Source organism: Misgurnus anguillicaudatus, chromosome 22 (genome assembly GCF_027580225.2).
Source record: "Misgurnus anguillicaudatus chromosome 22, ASM2758022v2, whole genome shotgun sequence".
Classification (NCBI taxonomy): Eukaryota; Metazoa; Chordata; class Actinopteri; order Cypriniformes; family Cobitidae; genus Misgurnus; species Misgurnus anguillicaudatus.
The window spans coordinates 21570514-21587116 of NC_073358.2; the positions used below are offsets into that span (position 1 = coordinate 21570514).

Sequence of the window (16603 nt, forward strand, 5' to 3'; positions counted from 1 at the left end):
CTTCGTTGCACATTGAGATGCAATTTTAGGTACTGTTTTTTTTATAACAATAAAACACTTGGTAATCTCTCGACTTGAGTTTGACACACACGGGTGTAGGTTAACTAGACCAAAGTCAACAGTGATTTCAGTTTGGTTTCATTTATTTATTTTATTTTATTTATTTTTGGACTATGATTAGACATCTTACATATTATCACTGACAGCCCAAATGTTGCCTCGTTTTTGTCTAGATGTCTGGGCTGTGTTTGGACAGCTATTAAACATCTTTTAATCATGAAATTGCTTGCTGGATTGCAAAGTGGATAGGGAGATCCCATTCATTTCAAGATGGCTATGGAATAGGAATTTGTAAACTAGATAGAAAAGTTCGTCGGAACAAACTTTATGTTGGCTTGAGAAAGCCTAGTCTGAGAGTAGAGTTTGACAACTTAGCATGAAGCTATCATAATTTAAGATAAAGCTAGCATGATTTAACATGAAGCGAACATGATTTAGCATGAAGCTAGCATGATTTAGCATTAAGCTAGCATGATGCTAACATGATTTAGCATGAAGTAAGCATAAAGCTAGCATGATGCTAACATGATTAGCATGAAATTAGCATGATGATAACATGATTAGCATGATGCTAGCATGATTAGCATGAAGCTAGCGTGATGTTAGCAAAATTAGCATGAAGCTAGCGTGATGTTAGCAAAAATTACCATAAAGCTAGCATGAAGCTAACATGATTAGCATGAAGCTAGCATGAAGCTAACATAATTAGCATAAAGCTAACATGAAGCTAACATTATTAGCATGAAGATAACATGATTAGCATAAAGTTAGCATGATGTTAGCATGATTAACATGAATTTAGCCTATTGTTAACATGACGTTAGCATGATTAACATGAGGGTAGCATGATCCTAGCATGATTTGCATGAAGCTAGCATGATGCTAGCAAGATTAGCATGAAGCTAACATGATTAGCATGAAGCTAGCATTAATCTAACATGATTAGCATGAAGCTAACATGAAGCTAACATAATTAGCATGAAGCTAACATGATTAGCATGAATCTAACATGATTACCATGAAGCTAACATGATTAGCATAAAGTTAGCATGATGTTAGCATGATTAACATGAAGTTAGCCTATTGTTAGCATGATGCTAGCATGATTAACACAAAGTTAACATGATGTTAGCATGATTAGCATAAAGTTAACATGATGTTAGCATGATGTTAGCATTAAGTTAGCATGATTAGCATGAAGTTAGCATGAAACTAACATGACTAGCATGATGTTAGCATGATTAGCATGAAGTTAGTATGAAGCTAGCATGAAGTTAGCATGATTAACATGATGCTAACATGATTAGCATGAAGCTAGCATGATACTAGCATGATTAGCATGAAGCTAGCATGATTAGCATGAAGCTAGTATGATGCTAACATGATTAGCATGAAGCTAGCATGATTAGCATGAAGCTAGCATGATGCTAGCATGATTAGCATGAAGCTAGCATGATTAGCATGAAGCTAACATGATTAGCATGAAGCTAACATGATACTAACATGATTAGCATGAAGCTAGCATGATGTTATCATGATTATCATTAAGCTAACATGATGTTATCATGATTGGCATGAAGCTAGCATGATGGTAGCATGATTAGCATGAAGTTAGCACATTGTTAGCATGATTAGCATGAAACAAGCATGATGTTAGCATGATTAGCATGAAGCTAGCATGATTAGCATGAAGCTAACATGATGCTAACATGATTAACATGAAGCTAGCATGATGCTAACATGATTAGCATGAAGCTAGCATGATGCTAACATGATTAGCATGAAGCTAGCATGATGTTAGCATGATTAGCATGAAGTTAGCATGATGTTAGCATGATTAGCATGAAGCTAACATGATTAGCATAAAGTTAACATGAAGTTAACATGATGTTAACATGATTAGCATGAAGCTAGCATGATGCTAACATGATTAGCATAAAGCTTGCATGATGTTAACATGATTAGCATGAAGCTAGCATGATTCTAGCATGATTAGCATGAAGCTAACATAATTAGCATGAAGCTAGCATCAAACTAGCAAGATTAACATGAAGTTAACATGATTAGCATGAAGCTAGCATGAGGGTAGCATGATAGGCATGAAGTTAACATGAGGTTAGCATGATTAGCATGAAGCTAGCATGATTTAACGTGAAGCTAACATGATTAGCATGATTAGCATGAAGCTAGCACTATTTTGCGTGCAACTAACAAGACTTAACATGAAGTTAGCATGATTTAGCATGAAGTTAGCAAGATTTATTATGAAATTAGCATAAAGCTAGCATGAAGCTAGCATGACTTAGCATGAAGTTAGCATGAAGCTAACATGACCCAAAGACCCAACCCCCATGTCTCTATGATGTTCAGATCCAGAGATTTAAGGCTTTGTTTATTATGTTGCTAGGGTGCTCATATTTGGTTGCTAGGGGCGTGGCTTAATACCTCGATAAGAATCCTCAGAGACTGATTGGATGCCTGAGTAAAATGACACCCATGTCTCTATGACACTCTGGTGCAAAGATATCCATCTGGGCTTTTTATAATGGTAGTCTATGGGAGATGTTGCTAGGGTACCCAAAATTGTTGCTAGGGGCGTGGCTTGATAGCTCTGGGACGATCCTAAGAGACTGATTTGATGACTGAGTAAAATGAGCCCACCCCCATGTCTCCACGACACTCTTAAGTGAAGATATTCCATCTGGGACGCTTTTATTCCCTTATATGGACATGTTTCCTGCCCCATTATAAGTCAATGGGAAATTTTGGGGGCCTCTTACATCCCAGGGGTACAGCTTACACCCCATTGTGAGGTATGTTCTTACACAGCCTGCCAGCTTCTTCAAATGTGGAAGTCCACACGTTTCTACGAAATCAAGACTCAGAGTTATGACCTTTCAAAGTTTGTTGCAATGTTAAGTCAATGGGGATTTTGGGAAGTTTGATCCTAATTTTTAGGAATTCCGTAAGTCTGATCCCTTAGAAAAGATATAGCAACTCAAGTCAGATAAGACTGAAGGTCTGACCTGAGTTTGGAGTATGTAGAGTTACATACATTGTGTGTTTTTGGAACAACAGACATTGTGTTGTTTTAGCACATCTTGTGTTGTCCCTTTTATTTATTTGAACTAAAAATCAACACGAATTGACACATAATTTGTTAAAATAACACATAATGTGTTAGATAGTTTAACACAAAACGATTTTAATTGCTGTAATTTAGTGCTGGGCAAAGATTAATCACGATGAATCGCATACAAAATAAAAGTGATTTTTTGCATAATATATGTGCGTGTACTGTGTCTAATTATTGTGTATATTTAACCACACACACATTCATATATTCATTTCAGAATTGTTTTACTTATATATAATTTTTTAAATTTATTTTTAATATAGAATATATAAAAATATAAATAAATATATATAAACATGTAAATGTTTCTTAAATACATACATGAATGTGTGTGTATTTATTTATACATAATAATTACACACAGCACATACTCATATATTATGCCAAAAATCACCTCCATTCTGTATGCGATCAATCGCGATCAATCCTTGCCCAGCACTACTGTAAATGTATTGATATCCTACATAATCATTGTAATAATCTCATAAAATAATTAGCAAATATTCCAAAAATAAAGATTTGTACTGTAAATATTTTATTTGTAACAAACAGGAGATAAACAATTTACAAACGAGAGCTGTTTCAGCACCATGGGGTTTTTAAAAAGTAATTGGGGAGAGCAGGGGTGAAAGTATCATTTTTCAGAAAAATTTAATTTTAAAAGATAATGTTATATATTGCTGTGGTCAATAACTCACAAGTGTGGTCTATCAATACCAGGTGGAATTTTGAAAAAATGTAAAACGATTTCAATATAATTTCACTTTAAACTTAAGTAGTGAATTGTTCCTTTTGACCCTGACTATGACCTTGTTAATATATAACTACAATTTTTTTTCGTCATTTATCTTTGTAAAAAAAAAATGTTAAAGGCACACTGCGGAACTTTTTGCCCACTAGTGGGCGCTAGACATGTATTTTTCACGCCTAGCGCCCCTAGAGGCCACAAGCGCCGCAGCACTGTCGCAAAGGAAAAGATCTGGCCAACCTTAAAACTAAACTAAAAACTAAACATTTAAACGCTAAACGATCAACATTTTGAGGCATCAGGGAGAAACGCAGTCATGTTACAACTTTCTTTTTTTGTTAATTTTAACACATTAAGGGCTCTACCTTACACCCGACGCAATACGCGACGCAAGTGTCTTTTGCTAGTTTCCACCCGGCGCAATGATCATTTTCACGTTTAGCGCCACGTTATTTTAATAGCACATGCATTTGTGCCCCCATTTGCGCCCATGGACGTTCTGGTCTGAAAAAACGAGGTCTGTTCAGGTGTGTTCAGGCGCATTGTTGGCGCGTTGCTATTTTAAGGCAACTAAAATAGACTACGCCATTGACCAACAAAAAACCTGGTCTAAAGTCAATGGCGCAATATGTTTTTGTTATTTAAAGAGCGCATTAGTAATATGCGCCTATAAACGGGACGACAACTCATGTTTGCTTATCACACACATGAATGTAAGTAAATAAATGTTTTGCTTTAAACAAATGCATCTGTTTTCAAATGATTTTTTTTAAATGCTACCTCTCATTGTATATGATGACTCTTAACCTGTGGATGTGGTGAGATGAGAAACATTTTTAAGTAATGCTAAAAAAAAACTTGTGACGCTGTCCAAGTGCTGAAACGTGCGGAGAGCCGTTTGTAAATTCTTTATCTCCTGTTTGTTACAAATAAAGTATTTTTAGAGTTCAAACTTTTTCTTACATACTTTTAAATTATTTTTGATGATGTTGGATAGTCATACATTTAAAGCAATTAAAAGCCTGCTTTTTTACTTCCATGACTAAAAGAAAACGGGTTTTAAAGGTTTTAATAAAAAAATAACAATTTCAATTCAAGTGAAAAACAACACCATTATTTAACAACATTAATCTTAAACTGGTGGTCTTCTTCCTCCGCTTAGTTTTTCAGTTTACAAGTTCCATTATCTAAATAGGCCTTAGACATAGCGCCAGCGCAACAGGCTTTTAAAGGGGATGAGAGCTAAGACCCATATTGGTTTATTGCACGTTACACCCAAAATACTCCCATTACTCATTAAAAAAATAGGACCAACCCTTTTCGACCATGCACTCGGCGCACAAACTCCCGTCGTTAAATTAGCAAAAGTGGATTCAGACATGCCCATGTAGACGTTGCGCTGTGCGCTTTAGACAATGCGCTAAGATCATTCAAATAGGCCCTATGTGTCATTTCATGTTGACTTTGAGATCATATAAAAATAGAAGGGACAACACAAAATGTGTTAAAAAAACAACACAAAGTGTGTTGTTCCAAAAATAACACAGAGATGTGTTAACTAGACAAAAGATGTGTTATTTTAACACATTCGTTTTAAGAGTGTAGAAGTAGTTCCCTATCAAAAGCTTTACTAAGTAATAATTTGAACAATTGCCTGTTGACTATTGGCAGGTGTGCACTGTGCATTATACTCACCAGTTTTTGGCAGAGTTGTGGAATGGAATGTTGGGAACAACAAGACGTGGCCAGCTCTACCCATGTTTTTGCCCGCATCTCAGCTCCCTCCCCCTGCTCTTTCTTTTGAATCCTGTGTCACATGATTAAAAACGTGTTGTATATAACATTGTTTGATCACGGTAAGTGCTATTTACTAGTCAAATGCACTTTAAATGAAGAGTTTGTGGTGTTCTTACATGGTTTTAAATGCAGACAGGTCAAGTTTGAAGTATTGAGAGCAAGTGTCATCCATTTTGGACAAAAGGGTTGTCGTCTTATTCAATTTACTCTCCTGTATGATCAAGTGTGAAATAATAAAAAAAGAATGGCGTCAAGTAACACAACCCTTAAAATCAGAACTGAATATTTATTTTCTTTGTCCGTCTTCAAAGTCAGGAAAAGAAGAGAAGATGTGATCGTTGTGACCGTTTGGGCTTGGATAGAGTACATATAGTACAAAGCGCATGTCAAACTAAATGAACTGACATTTTCTAGCACTTTCAAGTTGGTGAGAAAGCTTCAGTTGCGCATGCTAATGATGCACATTCGCTCACACTGGGTACGACCACAGTTTTCAATCTGATAACAGCCTTCAATTACATGTTCTCACCAGCATTTCTTCCTATTTCACCATTTACTGCATATAAGAAAATAAGTGGGGGAGCAGATAATTGAGAGAATTGCAAGAGAAACCTGCAAGGCTAAATAACCAAGTGATCCCGAAGTTTGCATCGGGTTACCTGTAAGATTTTGTCATCTTTGTTAAAAATGAAGCAATGCACACGGTGCTTCAATTATAGCATGAAAATTCGATTTCATCAAGGTTCTGTTATTTCACAGTCATACTTATGCAAAGGAGTCCACATTATCTCAAGCGTGCATGTCATTTTATCTCGTAATACTGCGAAAAGAACATTGAAAATCATCGAAATAACACCTTAGCTTCGCTGATAGTTCCAAACCTCACTCTCAACCAAATGCCAAAATGAGGCATTCGAGCAAAATGAAATCACTCTTTGTACACGAAGCCGAGGTAAAATTGGTCTGGTAAATTCAGACATCAAAAAGATTTAAAACTTTTTCACATTAGCTTTCTACCCAAGTTCTGCGCTTTCTTCCATACAAAGTGAAATCAACACTGAAACGAAGATGTGAAGAATGGTTTGAGGAATAATTTCAAACTCCTCAAGGGATAAAAACAAACTCCTGCTGGTAAGCACAAAACAGGAATTCACAAATAAACATGGTAGGGAATGGAGATAATTACACTGCATAGAACTCTCATGTGGCACATGAGATGGTGAAATATAGATGAAGTGGCAGTAGATACAAACAGCATCAATCCCCAGGAGGATTAAACATAATTAAGGATAAAAGAAATTCACCTCTCCTTCTCCATTAGACATGCTGTGATATCAGCAGCGGAGCAGCACGCTGCTACTGTAGTCTGGATGTGATCGAGGGCAGTTGTCAAAACAGGTAGAGAAATAGATGCATGTCTCAGTCCGATGAAAAACAAATATCTGGAAACAGTAACACACACAATATACTTTAAAATTTAGACTTCTACATTTTTCATTATAAATGTATGTGATGAAGGTCAACCAGCAGGAGAAACTGAAAAACCTCAATGTATATTGTCCCTGTAGATGGTGCCAGGTCCCTTTCTTGTTGTAAAAGACTGTAAAAGTACAGTCACACCACATTCTACCTGGAGGCACACTGCTAACTAAGCCTAAAGCTAAAAACCTCAGCAAATTCAGAGCTTTAAAGAGTTTGAGTCTGTGCTACTAATGCATTTGTAGATTTCGGACTCTATCTTACACCCGGCGCAATGCAGCGCAATGCGCGACGCAAGTGTCTTTTGCTAGTTTCCACCCTGCGCAATTAGTTTTCATGTTTAGCGCAGCGTTGTTTAAATAGCAAATGCATTTGCGCCCCCTTTTGCACTCATGGGTGTTCTGGTCTGAAAACGAGGTGTGTTCAGGCGCATTGTTGGCGTGTTGCTATTTTGAGGCAACTAAAATAGACTACGCCATTGACCAACAAAACCTGGTCTAAAGTCTAAAGTCAATGGCGCAATATGTTTTTTGTTATTTAAAGAGCGCATTAGTAATATGCGCCTAAACGGGACGACATCCGGGTTTGCTTAACACATACATGAATGTGCAGTAGCACAAAAATGCTTTTGAATATGAAAGATTAAAGGATTGAATGTAAAAGATTATTATTGAGTCTCTTGGACATAAATGAGGACTAATTATGAGACGTTAGAAGGTGCAAAGAGCTGCTTCACCTGCAGCCTGGTAAGTAAATAAATGCTTTGCTTTAAACAAATGCATCTGTTTTTAAATGTTTTTAAATGCTACCTCACGGATTTATTGTATATGATGACGCTGTACCTGTGGATATGGTGAGATGAGAAACATTTTTAAGTAATGCTTAAAAAAACTGACGCTGTCCAAGTGCTGAACCTTGCGGAGAGCCGTTTGTAAATTCTTTATCTTCTGTTTGTTACAAATAAAGTATTTTTAGAGTACAAACCTTTTCTTACATACTTGTAAATTATTTTTTGATGATATTGGATAGGCATACATTTACAGCAATTAAAAGCCTGCTTTTTTACTTCCATGACTAAAAGAAAACGGGGTTTAAAGGTTTTAATGAAAAAAATAACAATTTCAAAGTGTAAAACAACACAATTATTTAACATTAATCTTAAACTGGGGATCTTCTTCCTCCGCTTAGTTTTTCAGTTTACAAAGTCCGTCATCTAAATAGGGATTAGACATAGCGCCAGCGCAACTGGCTTTTAAAGGGGATGAGAGCTGAGACTCTCATTGGTTTATTGCACGTTATGCCCAAAATACTCCCATTACTCATTAAAAAAATAGGTCCAACCCTTTTCGACCATGCGCTCGGCGCACTAACCATTTTTTCCCGTCGTTAAATTAGCAAAAGTGGATTCGGACACGCCCATTTACACGTTGCGCTTTGCGCTTTAGACAATGCGCTTAGATCGTTAAAATAGGGCCCTTCATTTATAATTCTGTGATGCTTTAGGGATGCTAAAACAGATGGATAAAGTTTTTTTACTCCATCACTAGATGGCACAGTTGGACAGTGTAATGAGCATGCATTTAAATTTGATCAGTTTTAATATTAATGCGAACTTAAGTACTCTACTCATTTCTGCCGGAGGCCACGCGACCCAGTATTAGCCTTCAAGGCATTGAGAAAATGTCACCTTAATGACACCAGGTCCCGAAGTAAACATTTGAATTCCATGTTGAGTGGCTCATCTAATTACAACCCAAGATAAATTAAACATAGGCTTCTCAGCACGGATGTCTGCCCCACAGCAAGAGTTCATCCTTCCTTGTCCACCCATGCACACCTCATTCAGCACAGCACGCAGTGCATAATGCCTGTATTTTCACTAAATGAACAAGGCAAGAGGCGCTCCTCAGAGACCAGCCATGACTCACTTCTATAATTCAAGCTGGACCGTCTCAGAAAAGGTCAATTGTTTTTCAGATCCTCGTTTGAGGGCAACCTGTTCGAATGCACGTTGCTACTTAAGCCAGAAGTTATTTGTCAGGGACAATAATTGTGAGCTGATGAAAAATCGAAATGGATTGAAGTAGACGAAAAATGTGAGTGTGATCTGCATAAAAAAATGTTAATTGACATTTAAGACCAATAGTGAGAACATTATGGACATACCAGGGAGGACTGAAGGTTTGTCCTAAAAATATCTTGCGAACCTATGGTTCAATTTAGCTGTGGAAGCATTGTGTTAAAGAACATGTCAGAGCTTCATTATCTGGTCGTGATTAAAATTATTCATAATCATTTTAAGATTTAAATCTAGAAAAATTTGATTGCATTCTGATCTATGCAATGAATAATAAATATCTCTGCCTACTTCTGCCTACGATAAAAATCAAGAGAAAACTCATCTATATATTTTGGGATAAAGATGCAGGTGACTATTTCTAGGAAACCTCTATTCAATCCCTTTGGGTTACAGTAAACATGGCACATGTATTAGAATTTATATCATCATTTAGATTGGACCTCTTTTGCATCAAATAAGGTAGAAAACCCAAGGGGATTATAAAGGAAAACATTGCTAGACATATCTTCCAATTCGTGAGAATTAAGTGAAACTCCCCTGCGTCAAAATATTTGACGAATGTGAAATGAGAACCTGTCAACTCCGTGTGGTTTGTCTTCTGCGCAGAGCTGGGATGAAAGAGGATTGGTTAAATCTGGGGACTGACGTGCTTGTCTTTTCAAGTTATCCACACAGAGAAGTGTATCCAAGGCAGGTTTTCTGCAGCACTTTCTAAATTCCTCAGTCGTGTCATCCAGTTTTGATTCATTGCAGAGAACCTTGTGAAAGCTTGTTAGCTATAATGAATAGAAAAGTCATCTTTCAACAGCAAGACTATACTAGACATTTGTATAACCACCATAGATTTTTGATTACGTAAGTGTCAAAAAGTACCACTCAGAACATAAAAGTAAGACAGGAGTTTTGGACTGAAATACACTATTGGTTGAAACAATGGTGGCAGTCCACTTAATTGTACCAAGTGAGGTCTGAATGATGGTGTTTTTTCATTGCAGTTGTACCATTCGTCTGAATTTGACTGGTGTCCTCACCTCTTCCATTATACATTCAGGTTGGGGTTGTAAACAGCATTTTTCCAGCCCAGACTGGAAATGACTGGAAATAGTTGATGCCTCTTCAAAAGTGGCTCCTAAGAGATTTCCATAATACGAAGACAACCTAGAAATATGATAGATGATAGGACTACAGGCATTTGCTGCTCTTTTAAATTGGATCAATACTTTACATCTTCTTTTAATTGCATTTGAAAGAAGGCTATTCCAGGCATTGAATTTAAAGCTGTTATTTAAAAAGATTGTTCCTTCATAATGAAAATTCAGTCATCATTTTCTCATTCTAAACCTGTATGAATTTCTTTTTTTCTGATGAACACAAAAGAAGATATTTTGATAAATGATGGCAAGCACACAGCTTACCGTAACCACCGAAAACCAAATATGATGGAAGTCAATGATTACAATCAGCTGTGCGCCCACAATCATTTATCAAAATATCCATCTTCCTTTGACATCATTATCAAATAAATAAATAAAAATAAACTCATACAGGTTTAGAACAACATGAGGGTGAGTAAATGTTGACAGAATTTTCATATTTGGGTGAACTATCCCTTTAAGTTGGAAAATCCTTTTCGATGTATATAGACGGTTTCAGCAGTAACAACATAAACAAGCGGCTGTCGCGGTCCGCACGTAACTTCCAGTAAACTCCGCTAATAATAAATAACAACAAAGTACTTTAAACGTAGTTTATTTATATAACAAGCAAAACAACAACACATAGATTACCTAGTAGGAAACCAAAACATTTGTCATTTTCGACCAGGCTTTTGTTCAAGTGATCAGTTTAGCAACTAGTCAGACCATAAAAAAAACAAAACCGGAAGTAAAGTTCGGATCATAGACTGTAAAAAAAGATGGACGACGCCTGTTCACTCTCTTCCATTGGTGAAAAGTGAAGCCGCCAGTGTCCCGATATGGCGCTGACATCTTGGGTCTTGAGTCTGCGCAGTAGCGATTTCGGGTCCAGTAATGCGCAGTAGTGAACATGAAGTAAAGCCGCGAAATCAAGACCCAGACCTCACTCTCGCAGAATGTAAATATTACACGATAACACAGCTGTCAATCATGATGTGACACCAATTTTTTTATATCATTAAATAAGTAACTAAACACAAACTTCTTTTAAAAACAAACATTTGAATTTACATCAACATGATAAAAACTACAGTAAATGGCAGAAACCAGCTTCGGAAAAAAGATATTTGAAGTGTAATTAAATTTTTTAGTTGGTCTCAAGTCCCATTGAATAACATGGGCAGGCGGGCTTTATGACCTATACTGGGACCAGTCACTGGGGGGCGATCGAGACAGTTTGGCCTTTACTTTTCAGGGCTTGTGCGGCACGCAATTGGTTCGGATCCAGACGTGTATCACGTGCATCCGATGAAACCGTCTATACATAAAGAACCAACATGATCTCACCGAAAATTGTGTTATAGTCACAAAAATTTGATTAATTTATTTGTGTCCATCGCACGAAATTCAGCTTTTTTGTGCCTTGAGCACGCATGTCTTTTCCGTGTCACCTGCACAAATTTCTATAAATCGTTTTTCGTGTCTGTGGCACGCCACTATTTTTCGCGTCATTTTTCGCGTCGTTCTCTCCTTTTTCTCTATCTTTAAATCATTGTCGCTTGCGGTTTGGGTTATGTATTTGGGTTATGTAAATTTTTTTCTTCCACTTTTAGCATGATTTATAATTTAAGCTGTCCGGTCGGATTTCGCGGGAAACGCCAGTTGTTTTTCAAGTCGAGGTATAAATTACCTCACGCATTCACCGTGAGACACACGCATTTCAGTCAGTTCACACGCTCACATGCCACACCTTGTATTTCTCACGCCGAGAGGTAAGATATAAATAAATATACAATTAATGCTGCACAGGCATAGGGCAGTTCTGTCGAGTTCAGCTGCTTTGGGTTTTTTTTTAAGTGTGGTCACTGCTCAACTTCACACAGTGCCGCAAGAACTGGCTGAAGTTGGGGTTAGAGTTGGGTTTTGGGTGTCTAAAAATTTAACAGAAAGTGATTCTAACCCCAACCCCAAGCGACAATGGTAAGAAAATAGAAAAAAAAGAGAAAACAATACATAAAATGAACCAAAAAGAAAGTCGTGCAACAAACACGAAAAACCGTGAGATCAGTCTGCAAAGAACAGGATGGCTTTATGGTGTGATAATGGTGTTCCAGGCATGTAATATATTTACCCATATTTGTAGGATTTCAAATTGACTTGATTGTTGCAAACATTGGAGAGAAACCTTAGAAACATGTTGGAACCTGCCAGCTGGAGCCGCTGTAAACAAAATGAAATTAAGATGTGTGACTGAAAATTCAGCACAACTCCCATCTCTCTTTTTATGAGATCTTAATTGTGATCATTATCAGGGTTTTGGCCTACAGAAATAAAACTAAATAGTCTATATTCAACATCCCTAATATCCTCATTATCATTTTATTTTTTTATGTTCCAATTCCCTATATACTGCAAATGTTTATGCCATTGGTATTAAGTAAAATAAAGATTTTTACTGGTCGCATAATGCAGGCTGCAAAAAAACAACAACAACATATTTATATGTCTGCCATCACAGCTTTTGTTTTGACAACAATATCTTGGAATCCTGTTTGTATCTTACAAAAGACTACGCAAGAGCATTCTGATTCAATGCCAAACCTCATAATAGTGGTTTTCAGTCTCATTATAGTCTGGCACAGCACTCTATTTGGTGGGTATACTTGTGTTTAATTACATTCAGACAGTACACGGAACAATAGAAACAAAGAGAATCATTTTGTTCTGCAGGAACAAAGTGCTAATGTATATATCTCATAATCTAAAATAGTGGCCTATTTGATTTGGAATTGGACATTGTTAAAGAAAAAGATTGGCATACAGTTGTGGACAAAAATATTGCCCCTTGCTAAATATGTGCAAAGAAAGCTGTGTAAATAAATCCAGGATGTTTCTCATCATAACTTCCACATTTACTAAATAAGAAGTAACACAAAGCCCCTTAATCATTTATCACAATAGACAGGAACCAAATACTGATGTGCAGCAAAAGAATGTTGAGCTACACAAAACAGAAAGTGACTTAAGGAAATAGTTTAGAAATAAAAACTTCTACAATCAAGGCAATAATAAAGAGGTTTAAATCGACTAGGGATGTTGCAAATGCCTGAAAGAGGATGTGCGCTTGAAAGCTGTGTATTCACAGACATGGCAGAGTAATAGTGTATGATTTCTTAACAAAGAACTATGGAGAATGTAAGGTTTAGTGAGTTAATATATATCTTCTAAATGGTTCAGAAGAAGCACGCTAAATAATTACAACAACACACTGCTTATTTTCATTCTGGACAACACAGCCAAACATCTCTTATTTGCATTTTACATAACCCTCAGACCATTGTTCCTATATATATACAGTACTGTGCAAAAGTCTTAGCCCACCATGCTACCATTAGTTTTTGCAATTGTTTAGTGATCATATATAATTATTTCTCAGTCTCTTTATTAGAATACAACCAGAAAATACAGGAAATGTGTATGTAGTACTAAAAACTGTATAAAAGTTTAAGCTGAAGTGTCAAGTATTTAGGGTAAACTCCTCTTCCACTTGAGCAATAGCAGGCAGCTGCAGGATCTGTAAATGAAATTAAATCCTAATTTCTAATTTCTAATGTAATGACTTCAGGACTTCAATTTTCTCAAAAAAGCTCAAGTTGTGTTTCGTGCCAAGAGAGGTTACACTAAATACTGATGCCTGAAGAAGACATTTAGTTCTGAAAATTGTTTTGTTTTTAATTTTGTGTACATATTTCCTCCATTTTCTGTTTGTATCTTAATAAAAAGAGTGAAAAATAAATTTGGATGGACATTAAAACTTTGCTAAAACAAAAACTTAAATAATCAGTTTTTATAATAAATCTTTGAAAATCAAATGATGGATTTGAATTTTTAATTGTTATTATAACTAAAGACGCTATGTGAAAGTTTGTAACAGAAAATAGTGGTTTTCATCTTGTCACGTATAGAAAACATTTTTACCCGAATTAGTCAAAATGGATTTATTGAGTTTTGGAACCAAACTATATAGACCATGCAGACTTTCTGTTTGTCTAAAAGTAATTAATACTGGTTATTTTAGAACATAATCGGAAAACTAATAGAAATATATAGTTTTGCTCATAGAGGTTTAACTTAACAGGCTCAAATTAGATTCTGAATATCTTCAAATATTTAATGGCAATAATAGCAGACCTTAATAAAGTTAGCCTTTCATATCAGAGCTTCCCAGACAGATGAAGTACTTCAAGTGTGTGCATTATGCCTCAGGGCGTTTCACCCGAGTCTGAGACTTACCGTTCCCTGTCATTTTAGTGCCAGTATCAGTTGTAACATCTGATAATAATGTAGTCCCAATCAATGCTTTTATCTTAATAACAACTATTATCGTTAGAATGATATGTAGTTTTGCTGTGTGTATGTATGATTGCAAATGATAAGGTGATACGTATTACTTTTTTAGCTCAGGTGTAATCAGCATTAAATAATATATTCATCTAACTACCCCCTCACAGACATCATTGTACTCTTTGGTTGCCAATGAATGTAATCAGAAATGTGTGCTTCAAAATACCTCTTGGAAGAAACAAGAGATTTTGGCAGCAGGGTGGCAACACCTCTCGACCATTCTCATATGGGTTTGTGTAGCATTAAGCACAAAGCCTGCTGGGATGTTCCTGTGTCTCCGGGCAAACTCATACACGTACCTAAGGGAGAGAATTTAATGACATATGACGCAAATAGGGCAAATCAAAGCTCTTTGAGACATAAGTCATAAAGGGCATAGCATATTTTGCTGTAATTTCTAATGAGAAATCAGCTACCAAAAGGGTTCATAGATTTAATCAAACCAGCAAATAAACCGTATGTTTGCACTTGGATGAGGATGCGTTGTTACCAAAATCTTTCATTGGAAAGAAAAGTCATTATGCTTACAAGGATTATTTCAGAACAGGATGATGACTACATAAGATTACAGGTAGGTGCATTATGTAGAAGAGCATTGAGGAGCTGTTGGAAAACATGTGAAGAGTCTTTTTAATAAAACATTTTAATGGCAGGATCCTATAAGGCAGAACTACTGTTTCAGCCAAGAAGCCATTTGCAGCATAATGTTTTCATTGATTTTATTCACATCTCCTAAAGCACCTTTTGATGTATACAATTATTCGGCATAAGAAATCTAGTATGTGTCGCACAACAGGCACTTACTTTTTCGCACAACTAATGCAACCACAATCAGCAGAGACTATAGAGTCAAAAAAGCAATTAACATACTAATAGAGGTGCAAGGTTTATTTATTTATTTTAGAACAGCGGCCCTCCAAGTGCCATTTAAGCCAAAAGAAATGATTGTGTTATTACTTAAATTGACTTTGAATAGAAGCCAAGAAGCCAACTCTCCTGAGGCAAAAATGGCCCAACATGCAATTATCACATGCACCTGTCCATTAAGCAGAAGTGTCTTTCTTGCGAAATAAAAATAATAAGATTTGCCAAATCATGTTCAATAATGTAATATGGTGTTAAGCTTTATGGGTAAATTACAAACAGTCAAATACGGTGCCATGTTCAAATGAACAAGCAGTAAAACAGCAGAGAAAGAGGACAGTTAGGCAATCATAGGCAAATCAGAAATAAACTCACCAAAAGTGCCACGCAATATTTTTGAAAGATTAGAATTAGCACATTAAAGTTCTCATTTATCAAACCCTCTTTTTTTTAGTAATCGCTTGATAACCAGCACACACATAAAAACCTATTAAAAAACTTTGACCCTGCCTGGGAAAAATAGGTTGAAGTCTAATAATCTAATTATGAGACAAGCATCAAATGAATTCAACTATAATTATTATTTTTGTATGATTTCAATCATTGACATGGCCTTACTCAGTCAATAAAAGATATCAAGGTTTTATTTTCACAGAATTTGCTTGTCACAAAAACGAAAATCTGGATTTTCATAGGCAGGGTCACATTAATTTCAGCTTTTTCATAACAACTTTGGTTACTACTGTATATCTAATGAAACCAGTGCATAGAAAAAGCTCACTGGAGAATAAGTTTAGTATAATAGGGGACATTAAGTGGACAATTTTTACATTTTTAGCTTCACAATATACATTTAGTTATAATATTCCTGTGTCTGGCAACTATAGAGCTAAAAAAAA

The 16603-nt window shown here is 36.1% G+C and overlaps 1 protein-coding gene across 3 annotated transcripts in view; it reads right to left on the reverse strand.

The window, feature by feature from the left end:
• Window positions 1–16603, reverse strand: part of gc (GC vitamin D binding protein) — a 32441-nt gene that overhangs the window by 2278 nt on the left and 13560 nt on the right. For all 3 annotated transcript variants that reach the window (XM_073860290.1, XM_073860292.1, XM_073860291.1), the window contains 7 exons: window positions 15007–15139; window positions 12568–12656; window positions 10332–10458; window positions 9874–10076; window positions 7046–7183; window positions 5858–5947; window positions 5640–5751 (listed from right to left, as the gene is read on the reverse strand). In XM_073860290.1, coding sequence (XP_073716391.1) covers window positions 5640–5751; window positions 5858–5947; window positions 7046–7183; window positions 9874–10076; window positions 10332–10458; window positions 12568–12656; window positions 15007–15139 — 892 coding nt within the window. The remainder of the gene's footprint in view (window positions 1–5639; window positions 5752–5857; window positions 5948–7045; window positions 7184–9873; window positions 10077–10331; window positions 10459–12567; window positions 12657–15006; window positions 15140–16603) is intronic.